This window comes from Pan paniscus, chromosome 4, assembly GCF_029289425.2.
Source record: "Pan paniscus chromosome 4, NHGRI_mPanPan1-v2.0_pri, whole genome shotgun sequence".
NCBI classification, from domain to species: Eukaryota; Metazoa; Chordata; class Mammalia; order Primates; family Hominidae; genus Pan; species Pan paniscus.
In genome coordinates, this window is record NC_073253.2 from 51507370 (window position 1) to 51524381 (window position 17012).

At 41.2% G+C, this 17012-nt stretch overlaps 1 protein-coding gene across 2 annotated transcripts; it reads left to right on the forward strand.

The window, feature by feature from the left end:
- The first annotated feature begins 1325 nt into the window (after nucleotides 1-1325).
- On the forward strand, nucleotides 1326-16756 carry DIMT1 (DIM1 rRNA methyltransferase and ribosome maturation factor). Of its 2 annotated transcripts, XM_003827419.7 has the most exons (12): nucleotides 1326-1604; nucleotides 1952-2025; nucleotides 3176-3262; nucleotides 6420-6481; nucleotides 6562-6655; nucleotides 6741-6790; nucleotides 10712-10835; nucleotides 11272-11364; nucleotides 12321-12385; nucleotides 13070-13133; nucleotides 14294-14400; nucleotides 16228-16756. In XM_003827419.7, exons 1-12 carry the CDS (start codon nucleotides 1526-1528, stop codon nucleotides 16268-16270), a joined length of 942 nt encoding a protein of 313 aa, XP_003827467.1. In that variant the 5' UTR covers nucleotides 1326-1525; the 3' UTR covers nucleotides 16271-16756. The 2 variants fall into 2 exon arrangements, with proteins under 2 accessions (XP_003827467.1, XP_054968325.1); XM_055112350.2 differs by lacking the exons at nucleotides 1326-1604; nucleotides 1952-2025; nucleotides 3176-3262; nucleotides 6420-6481 and having other exon boundaries at nucleotides 6580-6655; nucleotides 6741-6784; nucleotides 10705-10835.
- The last annotated feature ends 256 nt before the right edge of the window (nucleotides 16757-17012 follow it).

The following is a 17012-nucleotide window of genomic DNA, read 5'->3' on the forward strand; positions in this document are numbered from 1 at the left end:
ACTAGGGTATACGAGATTTTTTTTCTGACTTAGAACTACATCAAAGAAAGAAGCGCCTAAGACCAAGGTTTGGGAATGTACACAATGAATTGCTCAAAAGAGAGTTAGCTTTAGTAATGACAGGAAGAAGCTATTTCTTCAACCAAACAGAATACACACAGAAAAATTTAAAAGAGCCATTACACTGGCTGGCAAAACAGATGTGGATATTATGGCCCTGGTACACACGGAGTTTATAGTCAGGTACACTGTCCTATCACAATGACCAATACGTTATCGTATTTACAGCGTTTTGGAGTTTCTGTCCATCTCTGTCAATATAATACACTTTGAAGTAAGTTTCTTACTTAGAATCCCTAGCAGTGTTTGATACACAGTTGGAGCTCAATAAATGTTTACGGAGTGAATGATGAGGCACAAAAGGAATTTGTTGAATTATTTGTTAAATGAATCAAATAATTTTCTAGGATTCACGGGCTGTCTTCTGCACGATAAGCTTCATTCTGTGGGTCTGAGTTTCTCCTGGTTCTCAATTCTGTCTTTTTGTGGATTATCTACTTTGTAGCTGGAGCTTTGTATCTGTTCAAGATAATTATTCTTCTATTCCTTTTTTTTTTTTTTGAGACGGAGTCTCGCTCTGTCGCCCAGGCTGGAGTGCAGTAGCGCGATCTCGGCTCACTGCAACCTCCGCCTCCTGGGTTCACGCCACTCTCCTGCCTCAGTCTCCCAAGTAGCTGAGACTACAGGCGCCCACCACCACGCCCGGCTAATTTTTTGTATTTTTAGTAGAGACGGGGTTTCACCGTGTTAGCCAGGATAGTCTCGATCTCCTGACCTTGTGATCCGCCCGCCTCTGCCTCCCACAGTGCTGGGATTACAGGCGTGAGCCTCCGCGCCCGGCTCTTCTATTCTTAATAGAAGCAACCAGTGGCTCTAGCGAAACCAGACGTTAATTCCATTCTCGCAGTTCTTTTCCCCAGGACAAGCAGCAAAAAATGCATTCCCACAAAAGAGCAAGCTCATCCCCAAATCCCGGGTTTCCCACCCCCACAAGCTTCAGGAAAACAGGAGCGAGGCACGTGAATACTTCCTTGGACCTCAGCGATCCCAGAACCTGGGCTACTAAAACATCCATAGGCTTAACCTCATCATATAACTTAAACAGCCTTCGCAACACCAAGAGCACCACACCAACACCTTATCCAGCCCTGGTTGGGACAAGGGCTCCAACTCCAGATTGCGGTCCTCGGTAGCGCGGTGTCTTCTGGGATCTGTGGGCTCCCGCGGTTCGGCCTTCCTCCCTCTGTGACTCCAATTCCCGGCAGTCAGTGGGCTCCAAGGTCCGCCCTTTTTCTGGAGGAGGAGCTCAGAGCGTACGGGAGGGGGCGGACCCTTGCCCCTCCGGCGCTTGGGCCAGAGTGGTGCGGGCGGCGCGTGGCGGCGATCCCCACGTGGTGGCTTTCTCACGCTAGCCCTCTTTGGTCCTCCTTGACGTCCCGGGCCTCTGGGCCCGCTTTCTGCCGAGATGCCGAAGGTCAAGTCGGGGGCCATCGGCCGCCGCCGCGGGCGGCAGGAGCAGCGCCGGGAGCTGAAGAGCGCTGGAGGTGCGGATCCCCGCGAGGAAGCTGGGGTCGGTCGGGTCCGGTCTTCCGGCAGGACCTAGCCTGGGGTGCGGACCAAGACCTGATCGGCAGAGGCCGGTCAGGACGCGCTCCCGTGAGCGCGGAAGGCAGGGGTGGGTCCCCGAGTCGGCCGCAGGCCCTGCGCGTCGCCGCTGACTTCCTTTCCAGCTGGAGGATGAACTTATAAAGAGTTTGTCTGTCCTGGCGTGACGTTTCGTGGCCCTGGTTGGCGCAGAAATCTTCCCCCTACCCATGCAGCTTTCTTCTCTGGGACTGCCTAATATCTAATCTCAGTAGGAAAATTAATGCTGTTTCGTATTTTCTTACAGGACTCATGTTCAACACGGGGATTGGGCAGCACATTTTGAAAAATCCTCTCATTATTAACAGCATTATCGATAAGGTGGGTGTGGAAGAGGAAAGGGAGAGAGTTGTTGGTTTATTAATTTTATTCCTATGAATACATAAGCGCAGAAAGTCTGCCTGCCGTAAATTAGATGCTCTGTAAATATTTGTTGAATGAATCAAATAATTGTCTAGGATTCTTGGGCTGTCTTCTGCATGATAAGCTTCATTTTGTGGGTCCGAGTTTCTCCTGGTTCCCAATTCTGTGTCTTTTTGTGGATTATCTACTTTATAGCTGGACCTTTGTATTTGTTCAAGATAATTATTTTTCTATTTCTAATCACCTTTTTGATCACTTAGTTTTTATGTACTCCATCTATTTATGTCTAAACCACACATTAGAAAGTTTGTTCCCCAGAAAAACATATAGTACTACATATAAATTATTTGGTGTATGCTAGTACCACATATAAATTGCTTGGAGTATTACTGCTCTCTGAGTTATTGATGTTCTCTTATGGTTATGGATGATTGGGTGTTAGGAAGTGAAATACACACGGTGCAGATTACACTTACGGTTAAAAGCAAGGAAAGCATCCTGGAGCTGTAGAAAGAGCATTACATAGTTAAAGGATCTTGTCAGGCTTCGTGTCATTTGAAAACTGAGAAAAAAAGAAAGAAGGGTCATGTACTATTTTAACCTTTTTAGCTCATAGTTTCCTTTGAGCATCTGATGAAAGCTGTGGCCGTAGAATATTACAGCTGTGTGCAGACATTCAATTTTGTGTACAGTTTCTGCTCTTCTGCATCCTTGAAACCATACATGGGTTGAAAATTGAAAAATCTTCGCCCAACACGTACAGTCCTTTCCCATTTGAACTTGTTGATACGAACAGAGAAGGTAACAAGAGGCTATTGGAATATTTCCAGATAGAAAGCAGAATGCCAATCCCAGAAATGCTGTTGCTGCTTTTCTGACTCCTAAAGTTGAACAGTATTCCTCCAAGTTAGGAGAGGTCTTAGATTTTCATTTGCACCAAATGTTATTGAGGTAATTTTGTTAACCACGTAGATCATGAAGAAATCTAAAAATGGAGTCACATTAAGAGCTCTTATCGGAGCACATATGAGTAAAGATGTTTAGGTGTAAATTAACTTCTGTGTTCTGATGTTGCCAGAAGAGCTAAAGTGTTTGTGCTTGCTTTTAGGCTGCCTTAAGACCAACTGATGTAGTGCTGGAAGTTGGACCTGGAACTGGCAACATGACTGTAAAGTTGTTAGAAAAGGCAAAAAAGGTAAAAAGGGGATTTAATGTTTGGTATCACAAATGACTATGTTAGCAAGCTCAGTTGGTTTACAATCTAAATATGTTTTAACTAATTGCTATTATTTTAGTAGTAACTCCTGATCCCTTGTTGGAAATTTTGTCTTAGAAAATATGAGATATTTCGGCCAGGCGCGGTGGCTCACGCCTGTAATCCCAGCACTTTGGGAGGCCGAGGCAGGTGGATCATGAGGTCAAGAGATTGAGACCATCCTGGGCAATATGGTGAAACCCCATCTCAACTAAAAATACAAAAATTAGCCGAGTGTGGTGGCAGGTGCCTGTAGTCCCAGCTACTTGGGAGGCTGGGGCAGGAGAATCACTTGAACCCGGGAGGCAGAGGTTGCAGTGAGCCAGGATTGCACCACTGCACTCCAGCCTGGTGACAGAGTGAGACTCTGTCTCAAAAAAAAAAAAAAAAAAAAAAAAGGAAAATATGAGATATTTCAGTGAGGAAAACAGAAACCACATTAGGTATTTCAACAGGGAATTTTTTTTTTTTTTTTTTTTTTTTTTTTGGAGAGGGAATTTCACTCTGTTCCCCAGGCTGGAGTGCAGAGATGCAGTCCTGGCTCACAGCAACCTCTGCCTCCTGGGTTCAAGAGATTCTCCTGCCTCAGCCTCCCGAGTAGCTGAGATTATAGGCACCTGCCCCCACACCAGCTAATTTTTGTATTTTTAGTAGAGATGGGGTTTCACCATGTTGGCCACACTGGTCTTAAACTCCTGACCTCAGGTGATCCGCCAACTTTGGCTTCCCAAAGTGCTGGGATTACAGGCATGAACCACCATGCCCAGCCTCAACAGGGAGTTTAATTAGGAAGGAAATACCCAATGCCTCCCCTTTGTACCCTATAATGCTGGTGCCTTTCACTGGCCAATTCCAACCAGAAGTTGAAAGGTAAGGGAGCTGGACTGCATTATCTATAGGATGCAGAGAAAAGCAGATAATAGATCTGGGAGGGCCTTTCATGGTGGCTCACACCTGTAATCCCAGCAGTTTGGGAGGCTAAGGCGGGTGGATGGCTTGAGCCTAGGAGTTGAAGACCAGCCTGGGCAACATGGTGAAACCCCATCTCTACAAAAAATTGGCTGGGCATGGTGGTGCATGACTGTAGCCCTGGCTAGCAGGGAGGCTGAGGTGGGAGGATTACCTGAGCCTGGGAAGTTGAGGCTCCAGTGAGCCATGATCCTGCCACTTCACTGCAGCCTGGGTGACACAATGAGACCCTGTCTCAAGAAATAAAAATAAAACTAAAGATAGATCTGGGAGCCAAACAGAGTAAGAAACACATTGTTTACCATGTAAACAGGGTCTATATAGAAGTAGGGCCAGGAGCTGTGGCCCACATCTGTAATCCCAGCACTTTGGGAGGCTGAGGCAGGAAGATTGCTTAAAGCTATGAGTTTGAGACCAGCCTGGGCAACAAAGCGAGACCCAATCTCTATAAAAAATTAAAAGGCTGGGCATGGTGCCTCCCGCCTATAATCCCAGCACTTTGGGAGGCCAAGGTGGGAGGATTGTTTGAGCCCAGGAGTTTTGAGACCAGCCCGGGCAACATAGAGAGACCCGTCTCTATTAAAAATAAAGGAAATTAGCCTGGTGTGCTGGTACACACCTGTGGTCCCAGCTGCACAGGAAGGTGAGGTGGGAGGATCCCATGAGCCCAAGACTTCGAGGCAGCAGTGAGCTATGATAGCGCCACTTCACTCCAGCCTGGGCAACAGAGTGAGACCCCATCTCTTAAAAAAAAATTATTTTTTAATAAAAATAAGTCAGTGAAACCTCAGCTGAAATTGCAATAAAATTTCAATTTCGGCCTTATTTGACATCCATTTTCATTTACTTGAGAAGTTATCTATGCCATGTATTGTGTATCTCAGTAGATGTGACATACTAACAGGAAGAGCAATTGCATCGTACGCTCTTTAACAACACTGACTGCAGAGACATGTAGTGTATTTTTTTCATCATCTGTTGAATTACAGAGCATGGAGACAGATGAAACATGATTCTATTGATTATATGAGTAGAACTCTCACATAATCTGGTTGTTTACTTTTCTGGGTGGTGGTGTTTGTTTGTTTGTTTGTTTGTTTTTGAGATGGAGTCTCGCTCTGTTGCCAGGCTGGAGTGCTGTGGCGCGATCTCGGCTCACTGCAACCTCTGACTCCCTGGTTCAAACAATTCTCCTGCTTCAGCCTCCTGAGTAGCTGGGATTACAGGCACGTGCCGCCACGCCCAGATAATTTTTGAATTTTTTAGTAGAGACAGAGTTTTACCATGTTGGCCAGGCTGGTCTCAATCTCCTGAACTCATGATCCACCCACCTCAGCCTCACACCCGGCTTTTTTTTTTTTGAGATGGAGTCTCACTCTGTCACCCAGGCTGGAATGCAGTGGCACAATCTTGGCTCATGGCAACCTCTGCCTCCAGGGTTCAAGCAATTCTCCTGCCTCAGCCTCCTGAGTAGCTGGGATTACAGGCGCCCACCACTAGGCTCAGCTAATATTTTGTGTTGTTTCTGTTTTTGTTTTTGTTTTGAGACAGAGTCTCTGTCTCTCGCCTAAGCTGGAGTGCAATGGCGCGATCTCGACTCACTGCAACCTCCGCCTCCCAGGTTCAAGCAATTCTCCTGCCTCAGCCTCCCGAGTAGCTGGGATTACAGATGCCCATCACTGTACCCAGCTAAATTTGTATTTTTAGTAGAGACGGGGTTTCGCCATGTTGGCCAGGCTGGTTTCGAACTCCTGACCTCAGGTGATCTGCCTGTCTCAGCCTCCCAAAGTGTTGGGATTACAGGCGTGAGCCACTGCACCTGGCCTAATGTTTTGTATTTTTAGTAGAGATGGGGTTTCACCATGTTGGCCAGGCTGGCCTTTAACTCCTGACCTCGTGATTCGCCCACCCCAGCCTTCCAAAGTGCTGGGATTACAGGCGTGAGCCACTGCACCCGGCCCATTTTTGTTTGTTGTTTGAAGTATGCGAGTATAATTAAAGGAATATTGATGGTAGAAATGGGAGAAGAAGTTTGTCACATAAGTCATGTAAGAGTTCCTGTTGGGATAACAATAAAAGATTTATATTCCATAATTAACCTAAGTAATTTTTATTTTTTTTAAATTAGGTTGTTGCTTGTGAACTTGACCCAAGGCTAGTAGCTGAACTTCACAAAAGAGTTCAGGGCACGTGAGTATACATAATAGAATTAAAGTGCATTTCAATCTCATGAAACAACATTCTTTTTACATTTCTTCTTTTCTCATCAGGCCTGTGGCCAGCAAACTTCAAGTACTGGTGGGTGATGTGTTGAAAACAGATTTGCCATTCTTTGATACTTGTGTGGCAAATTTGCCTTATCAGGTATGTCCTCACATTTTCAGGAACATCATACTAACTGTTCCTCTGATGTGTCTTTCCCAGAAATAACTAGTTAATTCTCTTACAGATCTCTTCGCCTTTTGTCTTCAAGCTGTTGCTACATCGACCTTTTTTCAGGTTTGTGACAAAAGACTAGAGTTACTGCCAAATTTTGAAAGACTTACAGTTCAGGTGGTGAACATAGCCAAAAATGAGTCAGGTCAGTTGAAAAACTACTGAAGAATTTTTGTAGAAAATGTTGATTTGTATGGAGGTCTTTCTCTCTTTTTAATTGAGAGGTTATTTGGGGGTAGTGTGCTGGAAGTCCTGCTTCTGAGACCAGACAGCCTTTCCCTATTTTTGAATCTTCCTGCCGTTAAGCCTAGGTTAGAATTTTTATTACCTTATGTCTAGACAATTGCAGTGGTTTCCTAACTGGTCTCTAGTATAAGAGGTCTTCAAAAAGTTCATGGAAAATGTGTATTATGAAAAAAACTATTGCATGGATTTCAAAATTTTTTTGCACCAGAATAAACTCTGTACTAACTGAGCAGGATCTAGTGTGAGGCACTGAGAAGGATAAGACATCAGTTTGAAAAGAGCCCCTATCAGAGCAACATGAACTCTGCTAAAATTCAAGTAAGAACAAACATCCAATTTATGGTGAAGCCTGGTTGGAAGAATGGTGAAATCATTGATGCTTTACAAAAAGTTTATGGAGTCACACCTGTAATCCCAGCACTTTGGGAGGCCAAGGCAGGCGGATCATGAGGTCGGGAGATCGAGACCATCCTGGCTAACATGGTGAAACCCCACATCTACTAAAAATACAAAAAACTAGCCGGGCGTAGTGGCGGGCGCCTGTAGTCCCAGCCACTCGGGAGGCTGAGGCAGGAGAATGGCGTGAACCCGGGAGGCGGAGCTTGCAGTGAGCCGAGATCACGCCACTGCACTCCAGCCTTGGCAACTGAGCGAGACTCCGTCTCAAAAAAAAAAAAAAGTTTATGGGGACAATATCCCAAAGAAATCAGCAGTTTACTAATGGATAACTCATTTTAAGAAGGGCTGAGACAATGTTGAAGATGAAGCCTACAGTGGCAGACTGGCCACATCAATTTGTGGGAAAACATTCATCTTGTTTGTTCCCTAAGTGACGAGGAACAACATTCAACAGCACAAACAATAGCCAACACCATAGACATCACAGTTGGTTTAGCTTACACAATTCTGACTGCAAAATCACAGTTAAACAAACTTTGTACTTGATAGATGCCAAAACTGTCATACCCTCTTTTCTGAAAGATTTTATGAAAAAACAAAACAAAAAACATTGTACTCAAATCAGATGCAGATAAAAGCAGAGCTTCCAGTGGAAATTTTACATAACTGGGATCAAGATCCTGAAACATGGCTGGGTGGAGTGGCTCACACCTATAATCCTAGCACTCTGGGAGGCCGAGGCGGGCAGATCACTTGAGGTCAGGAGACCAGCCTGGCTAGCATGGTGAAACCCCATCTCTACTAAAAATAAAAAAATTAGCTGGGCATTGTGGTGGGCGCCTATAATCCCAGCTACTCGGGAGGCTGAGGCAGGGGAATCGCTTGAACTCAGGAGGCGGAGGTTGTAGTGAGCCAAGATTGTGCCACTGCACTCCACACTCCAGCCTGGGCAACAGAGCGAGATTGTCAAAAAAGAAAACAAGATCCTGAAACATTTCTTCAAAGAATTACAAAGAATTGTAATGGAGATGAAATATGGCTTTACCAGTGTGATCCTAAAGACAAAGCAGAGTGAAAGTGATGCCTACCAAGAAACGGAGTGGCTCCAGTCAAAGCAAAAGCAGACCAGTCAAGAGCAAAGGTCATAGCAACAGTTTTTTTTTTAATGCTCAGGGCATTTTGCTTGCTGACTTTCTTTAGGACCAAAGAATGAAAACATCTGCTTATTACAAGAGTGTTTTGAGAAAGTTAGCTAAGATGTAGCAGAGTAACTCCCGGGAAAGCTTCCCCAGAGATTCCTCCACCATAATACTTCTACTCCTTCCTCTCATCAGACGAGGGCAATTTTTCGAGAGTTTCAATGGGAAATGGTTAGGTATCCACCTTAGAGTCCTGATTGGGCCCCTTCTGACTTCTTTTTATTTTATGAGACAGTCTTGCTCTGGTGCCCGGGCTGGAGAGCAGTGGTGTGATCTGCCCTCACTGCAGCCTCCACTTCCTGGGCTCAAGCATTCCTCCCACCTCAGCCTCCCAAGGAGCTGCGATTACGGGCATGTGCCGCCACACCCAGCTAATTGCTGTATTTTTTTTAGAGATGGGTCTTGCCATGTTGCCCAGGCTGTCTCGCCCTCCTGAGCTCAAGTGATCTGCCCACCTCAGCCTCCCCAAATGCTGGGATTATTACAGGCATGAACCATGGTGCCCAGCCCTTCTGATTTATTTTCGTTTCCCAGTCTTAAAAAATCTTGAAAGGGCACTCTTTTTTCTTCAGTTAATAATGTAAAAAAACAAAAAAAAAACAAAAAAAACTGCAGTGACATGGCTAAATTCCCCAGAACCTCAGTTTTTTTGATATAGACTAAAATGCTGGTATCATCACTTACAAAAGTGTCTTGAACTTGATGGAGCTTATGTTGAATAATAAAGTTTATGTTTTTTCTTTTTTTTCTTTTTCTGAGACAGGCTGGAGTACAGTGGTGACATCTCAGGTCATTGCAACCTAGCCTCCCTGGGCTGGGCTCAGATGATTCTCCTACCTCAGCCTCTTGAGTAGCTGGGACTATAGGGGTGTACCAGCATGCCTAGCTAATTTTTGTGTTTTTTTTAGAGAAGGGGTCTCACCATGTTCAGCCCAGGCTGGTCTTGAACTCCTGAGCTCAAGCGATCTGTCCGCCTTGGCCTCCTAAAGTGCTGTGATTATAGGTGTGTGCCACCACACCAGCCTTATTTTATCTTTTATCTCAATATTTCCATGAACTTTGAAGTCACTTTCTACATTATATACTAGTGGCTTTCAAACTGCAAGTCAAAAACTAGTGGTTATAAAATTAATGAGTCGTGACCATTCTTTTTTTTTGTAATCACATGGAATAGAATATATCACAGGGCATTGCATGTAGTCCAGGTGATTATGGTTTCATGAAATTTTGTTTTGAAATACAATATAAACACATATACATACAGACATTTGTGGCTTGGCTTGCACTGCCAAATGTATTTTTAGTGTGACTCATTGTCAAAAGTTTGAATGTCAAAGTGTAGCTTTGAAGATGCTCTTCTGTTCATTAACCCCTACAAAGTCTTCCCCATTGCCTGCTGAATAAAAAGTCTACATCTTTTGGCTGGGCGTGGTGACTCATGCCTGTAATCCCAGCACTTTGGGAGGCTGAGGTGGGCGGATCACCTGAGGTCAGGAGTTCCAGACCAGCCTGGCCAACATGGTGAAACACTGTCTCTACTAAAAATAGAAAAATTGGCCAGGGGTGGTAGTGTGCGCCTGTAATCCCAGCTACTCGGGAGGCTGAGGAACGAGGATCACTTGAACCTGGGAGACGGAAGTTGTAGTGAGCCGAGATTGCGCCATTGCACTCCAGCCTGGGTGACAAGAGCGAAACTCCGTCTCAAAAAAAAAAAAAAAAAAGTCTACATCTTTTAACCCGTCAAATCAAGGAAACATTGAACGTCACAATCTGCCTCTTCAGTCTCACCTCTTCCTTAAAGGTGTTTGCTACCCCATAAATATATTACTGCTACTGAAACAATTTTATTTCACTTTGTTTTCATAGAAGAGGTGATGGACTAGTGCTGATTTGAAACATCTCATCCAGTCATTAAAGGCTTATATTTGCAAGCTATCTTGCCATGAGGAGTACAGCAATTATAAAAACAAAGCCAGCTCTCTCATTCTGTGGCAATAAAAAAAAGGCTGAATGTGTTCTCCTACCTTATAATCGGCTGCCAATGCTTTGCTATTTCTCTCCCAAGAAAATTCATTGCAGTTAAAATTCATTTATAGTTGACAATGACCATTTTCCTTATTCCTTTCTGCTTTCTTTTCAGGTGTGCTATACTTATGTTTCAAAGAGAATTTGCCCTCCGACTGGTTGCAAAACCTGGAGATAAGTTATACTGCAGACTCTCAATTAATACACAGCTGTTGGCACGTGTGGACCATCTAATGAAAGTAAGTGAATTTTGTTTTCTTTCTCTTTTTTCTGAGATAGAATCTCACTCTGTCACCCAGGCTGCAGTGCAGTGGCTCACTGCAATCTCTGCCTCCCATACTCAAGCAATCCTCTCGAGTCCCGAGTAGCTGGGACTAGAGGTGTGCATCACCACGCCTGACTAATTTTTTGGTATTTTTTGTAGACACAGAGTTTTGCTATGTTGCCCAGGTTGGTCTTGAACTCCTGGGCTCAATGATCCATCTGCCTTGGCCTCCCAAAGTGTTGGGATTACAGGTGTGAGCCAAAGCACCCAGCCAGTGATTTTTATTATTGAAATAATCTAGCTTAATTCATCCTTGAGCATCCAGTTGTGCCTTCTGTGAGGATAGCATCTCTGGTTACTAAATAAAAGTTGCCTTTGAGAGTACTACTTAAATACTTTTTCATTAACAGGTGGGAAAGAATAACTTCAGACCACCGCCCAAGGTGGAATCCAGTGTTGTAAGGATAGAACCCAAGAATCCACCACCACCCATCAATTTTCAGGTGAGGTTAAAATACTAGCTCATTCAATAAAGGAAAAAAAAGTCCAGGCGGGAAGATGTGTGTCTATAGCAGCAGAAAAATATTGAATCAACCTAAATATTCAAACATAGGAAAATGTTAATTAGAACACATCTCTGTGCTGAAGTAGATGGAATAATTTGATGCAAGGTAGTTTTGAAGTGAGACGCAGTCTCAAAAAAAAAAAAAGGAATAAAACTAGGAAAACAAGGTAAAATGAAAATAGTTGTTTTAAAGTAGTATTATGGGTAACATCTTTTCATTGTAATTGTTTTTTGAGATTTAAAAACAAGAAAGAAGACCACTTGATATAAAACCTTACTACAGCCACATTAGAGAAAAACGTGATTGTGTGTGTGGTCAACTGGTGGTAAATGGAGTGGTTTGTCAATAACTCCTTCAAGGAGGTTTAGGTGTGTTACACAGGAAGTATCCAAAGTCATGTCTGTTTTGAATCTTATTTTTGAAAATGCTACTTAGATTTAAATAAACGCCATGTTCTTTGTTCAGATGTGGGACCATTTTGTTTTTCCTTCCCTTTCTTTTTTTAAGATGGGGTTTCACTATGTTGCCTAGGCTGGACTTGAACTTTTGGTCTCAAGCGATCCTCCCACCTCAGCCTCCTGAGTAGCTGGTACTACAGGCATGCAGCACTGTGCCTGGCTTTATTTTTTCAAATTAAAAAAAATTGTCACGCTTTGACTGTCAAAAAAAAATTCTGAGGAAAAGACATATTCAGTAAAATGTGCCAAAGTGCAAAAATCAAATGTATGTCTTACTTTTGCATGTGTGTGCCAGCCAGATCAAGATTACAGAACATTTTCTTCACTTTAGAAAGTTTCCTTCAATTGTATATATTAAAAGACAAAATAATACCTAGTGGGCAGACAAGAACAAGAAGTTTGTAATTTGAAGAAAATGTCTATCTTCTATTTCAGGAATGGGATGGTCTAGTAAGGATAACCTTTGTTAGGAAAAACAAGACACTCTCTGCTGCATTTAAGTAAGTATTACACTAATTTCTAATGTATAAAGGGCCAGTGCTCCAGATACTATGCTAGAATTTGGTCCTTTTCCTGAGCAGCTACCCTAAAGCATAAAGATTATGGGTCCAGACAAACTTCACCTTTTTAACTATCTTTAGAGCTTGGGAGGCAGGAGAACTTAATGAAGAAAGTTTGCTGGAGTTGAGAGTCAGATCACGTTTTTTGGCAAAACAGGAAAACACTCCCAAACTCTGACCATATATCTGCTCTAGTTTTTTGTTGGAAAAATGAGGTGATGATGGACCCCTTCCACACTTGTGAAGGATATGTGTCATGTAATTAACCTGGGAAAATGCAGCTCATCAATTTGGGGTTCGAGGGTAAAAGAGAGGTGAGACACAGTTTTACAGGGCTTGGAGATTTTTTTTTTAGGGGATTTTTTGTGGAGAGTCTAGAACTTCTCTAAGAATTTAAGAGGTATTAGGATTTTGCACTTTATATTTAGTGTTTGCTTCATAAGTTTAAATATTCAACAACTTTTAAAATTCCTTAATTTCACCGTACAGAATATAGATTTAATTTCATCTAAAATGAAATTATTGCTTAAATGGCTTATGTATTAGTTAAAAAAAAGTTTAAAAAAGTAAGAAATTACTCTGACTTTGGAATAATAACAGTGGCATCACTTCTTTATGCTATAGATCAAGTGCAGTGCAACAACTCTTGGAAAAAAACTACAGAATTCACTGTTCAGTCCATAATATTGTAAGTTAGAAAATGTTCCTGCAGTTTCATTGATTTGTTTTCTTTTAAAATGTCCATTTTTATTCTTGTTGATCTAGCATGAGATTATTTTGTACATTCCATAAGATCCTTAAAAGACAATATATAATGTATAACTAGCACAATTTTGACTTGAAGTCTGACAGGTCAGTGCTGCTGTGTATCCTGTGAAACAGATATGAGCAACTTTGATTACTCCACCCTGTCCTCTAACTACTGACGGTTGTTTTTAGCCATAACAAGAATCAGATTCAGCAGTTACAGGTTCCTCAAAGCTGTAGATATGTGTAGCTTGCACAACTTAAAATAATTGTGTTTACTGTCCTCTGAATTGTGACGTCTTGTTTCTTGCTCACATAGCAGTTACAAATATAGTTATTACTTTCTTTGTAAGTTTAATACCCAGAAATTGAAATAAAGTTCATATGGCTCAATAGCAGATTTCTGGTTGTGAGCCTCATGCGTATCATTTGTGTAACAGTGTGTGCAATGTGATGTTTGCTAACTTTTTAGCTTCCAGTTTAATTAGACAGAACAGGGAGAAAGGCCAATTTTCTTTTTATTTTTTATGACTCAGAACCTATATGGTTTAATGTATCACAATACTATCTCCATTTTCTCTTTTATGGGCAAAAAGTCATTAGATAATCTGCCTAAGTATAATAGAAAAATATTAAGCTAGATTAAGAAAAATATTTGGATAAAATATGTGAATTAAGTGTAAAATCCTTAATATTCCCAAGGCTTGGGCAGGTCACCTCTTTGAGAAAAATGAGGTGGTTAAGGTCAAATCTGTAGGAAGAAAATGCATTATTTTGAAAGGAGTAACAATTGCTTTAAAATTTAATTTACAGTTGTAGTTATTTGTGAAGTCTGAAACTAATAACTATTTCAGAATTTTAAAGAAGAAAATGGCTAATATAGACAGGATTACTAATTCAAGGTATTCCAAGTTTTTGTTAATAAAGATCAGCCACTTTTAATTAGAGATCCAAGTCTTAATGTAAAAGTCAGGCTTTCCAAAGTCTCATTAACAGATATATTAAAGGTGACTGTTTTATGACTTACTGAACTAAAAAAAAGAGTCAAGGTGACCTCATTAAAGATATGTCGTTCATTTATTCTGAATCTTATATTGATAGATAATACCAGAAGATTTCAGCATAGCAGATAAAATACAGCAAATCCTAACCAGCACAGGTTTTAGTGACAAACGGGCCCGTTCCATGGACATAGATGACTTCATCAGGTAATTACATTTTTGTTTTCCTAAGTGTTTACATTTCTTTACTGTGACACCTTCAGATTAGAGATTTTAAAGGCTTTTAAGCGGTATAAGGTGCTACCTGGGAGAGTTATTGCATAGCACTTCCATGGCATGGAATAGTATTTGGTGTAGAAGATGGAGGCTAGTTAGCTGCAGCAGAATGAACATTTTCTTTAAGAACAGTAGTAAAGAACAGTCCGAGCCAGAAGATTGCCTTTGTGTTAATGTGGTGTGCAGGTTCCAATGTGGTGTGCAGGTTCCTCCCTTCCTGCTCCCTCCCCAACTCTCATTCATAGTCTTAGTCTTAATAGCTTATCCCTCCAAAATAGTCCATAAGGTAGAAAAATCATAATACATGTAACTGGATCTGATTTTTAAAATTTCCTTACTGGGAATAGCTGTTGTTAAATCAATCTTAAGCATACAATAATGCCAGTTAGAATCCTACCTGGTTATCCATTTAGTAATAATAGTTTTGTAGCCTGAAGCAAGTTCTACACTTCTCAAGTAAAAAGCTGTCATAATTATCTAGGTAATTTAGACCAAAATTTGTTTTGCTTGAATTAAGCAAGTAAGTCTTATGAAAACAGAATAAGGCTTCAATTAATTACCCAGGTAATTACTAACCTGTACTTACTGTTTTTAATCATTAAGATGTTAACTTTCAGAAGGTCTTGCCTATTTAGCCAATTCACTTTTAAAGCTTCCATGTTCTAGAGGCTGAATAAAAAATGAGAGTAGATTGTTCTAAAAGTCATTGGTTTGACTTTTTCTAAGCTGGAAACACAGTTCTATATAACTAAGACAAATGGAGTTTATATTTTATTGGCTGGCTAGCAGTACTACTGAGTCATTTTAGATGTTAATCCTAGGCATTGAATACTATTCATAAATATCTACTTTGCTTTTTTAGAAATTTATCTGGACCTGTTTCTATGGGCCAGCCTAAACATAACCTCAGGTCTAAAGAGAAATATTTTCTCTTTTTCTTCATTTTCACTAAATTTCCTCAAAGTTATTGGGCATGTGCAGTTTACTAACTAGAATCTATTAAGTACATAGGTATCTACAGAGAGAAACAATGTGTATTTAATTTGAATATAAACAACAGCTCAAGAGAGGACGAAGGGGCATGTAAGATTGGTTATTCATCTGACTTCTGCCAATTCCAAACAGCTTCTTGTTCAGTTACCTTGAAACAAATGCCAGTGAGTTCTTAGGCCTGGGATAATGAAAGTCTAAGATAATTTTAGTCAAATTCATTACGACATAAAGGCTATAATGAAAGAGGCACCAACATGGCATGGTTTTAACCAATACATATCTTATAAATTTAGTCAGACAATAACATTTCTTTTTTTTTTTTTTTTTTTTTTTTGAGACAGAGTCTTGCTGTCACCCAGGCTGGACTCCAGTGGCACAATCTCAGCTCACTGCAACCTCCGCCTCCTGGGTTCAGGCAAATCTCCTGCCTCAACCACCCGAGTAGCTGGGATTACAGGCATGTGCCACCATGCCAGGCTAATTTTTGTATTTTTAGTAGAGGCGGGGTTTCACCATGTTGGCCAGACTGTTCTCGAACTCCTGACCTCAGGTAATCCACCCGCCTCAGCCTCCCAAAGTGCTGGGATTACAGGCATAAGCCACTGCGCCCAGCCAGTAACGTTTCTTTAATAACTAGTATTAGGAGTGGGTGGGCTCTGTAAGCATGCTGTATTCATGTTTTAGTATTAATGGTATAGAACTATATGCCGTTATGTGCTACAAATTAGCTTTTCAGTACCATTCCATTTTGATTTCTTTTTTCAGATTGCTACATGGATTCAACGCAGAAGGTATTCATTTTTCCTAGGTATTTGGAAAACAGAAATTTTAAAGGTCAAGAAAAGAAATGAATTTTGTATTTTTTGTATTTGAGAAGATAATGCTTTTGCTTTACTGAGACATTATTTACTTGACTATTTTTGGTTCAATACTACTACTGTTGTCACCATTTATGATTCTGAATTTTAAAGTTGGAAAGTTCTAAGTATCAAAGTTTTTAATATATAATGCTGGTCCAATCTATTCATAATAATCTTCAAGTTCAGGAGCCGCAGAGACGCACAACTTTACACTTATCATTTCTAACAGTTTATTGTATAAAGATGTTACTCTTCTATTTACTGTTATATACTGTAAGGCCTTCTTTAGGCCTTTAGCTCTGTTCCTCCAGTAATAAAAAAGTTAAAATATGCTTCACTAGTCACACATTCCCCATACCATTTCGTGTTATTCACATTCCCCGTACCATTTCTTGTTATTCACATGTACAGTAAAACAATTGTTTCTTAAATTATTTTTATTTTGGTTCTCTCATTCTCTTTCCTATTTATCCTATACAGTGTCTGTTACGATTGCCTACCTCTTTCGCTATCCTATAGCGTCAGAGACTTAGGGTTCTGGGTAAGCCCAAGTCTGCTACTGCCACCGTGCAGTGCCAGGCATATTAAAGGGCATGACTCCCAACATGTAAAATGAGGAAGCTAAACTGGAATGAAATTAACAATAAAATTATCTTTTTTTATGGTTCTTAGGGAGATAACTATAGGCTT

Excerpts from the sequence above, each read along its gene's own strand:
- DIMT1 (XM_003827419.7), top strand. The coding sequence starts at position 1,526 with ATGCCGAAGGTCAAGTCGGGGGCCATCGGCCGCCGCCGCGGGCGGCAG. Across the intron at positions 6,482-6,561 it reads CACAAAAGAGTTCAGGGCAC|GCCTGTGGCCAGCAAACTTC; the intron begins GTGAGTATACAT and ends TTTTCTCATCAG. Across the intron at positions 10,836-11,271 it reads GTGTGGACCATCTAATGAAA|GTGGGAAAGAATAACTTCAG; the intron begins GTAAGTGAATTT and ends TTTCATTAACAG.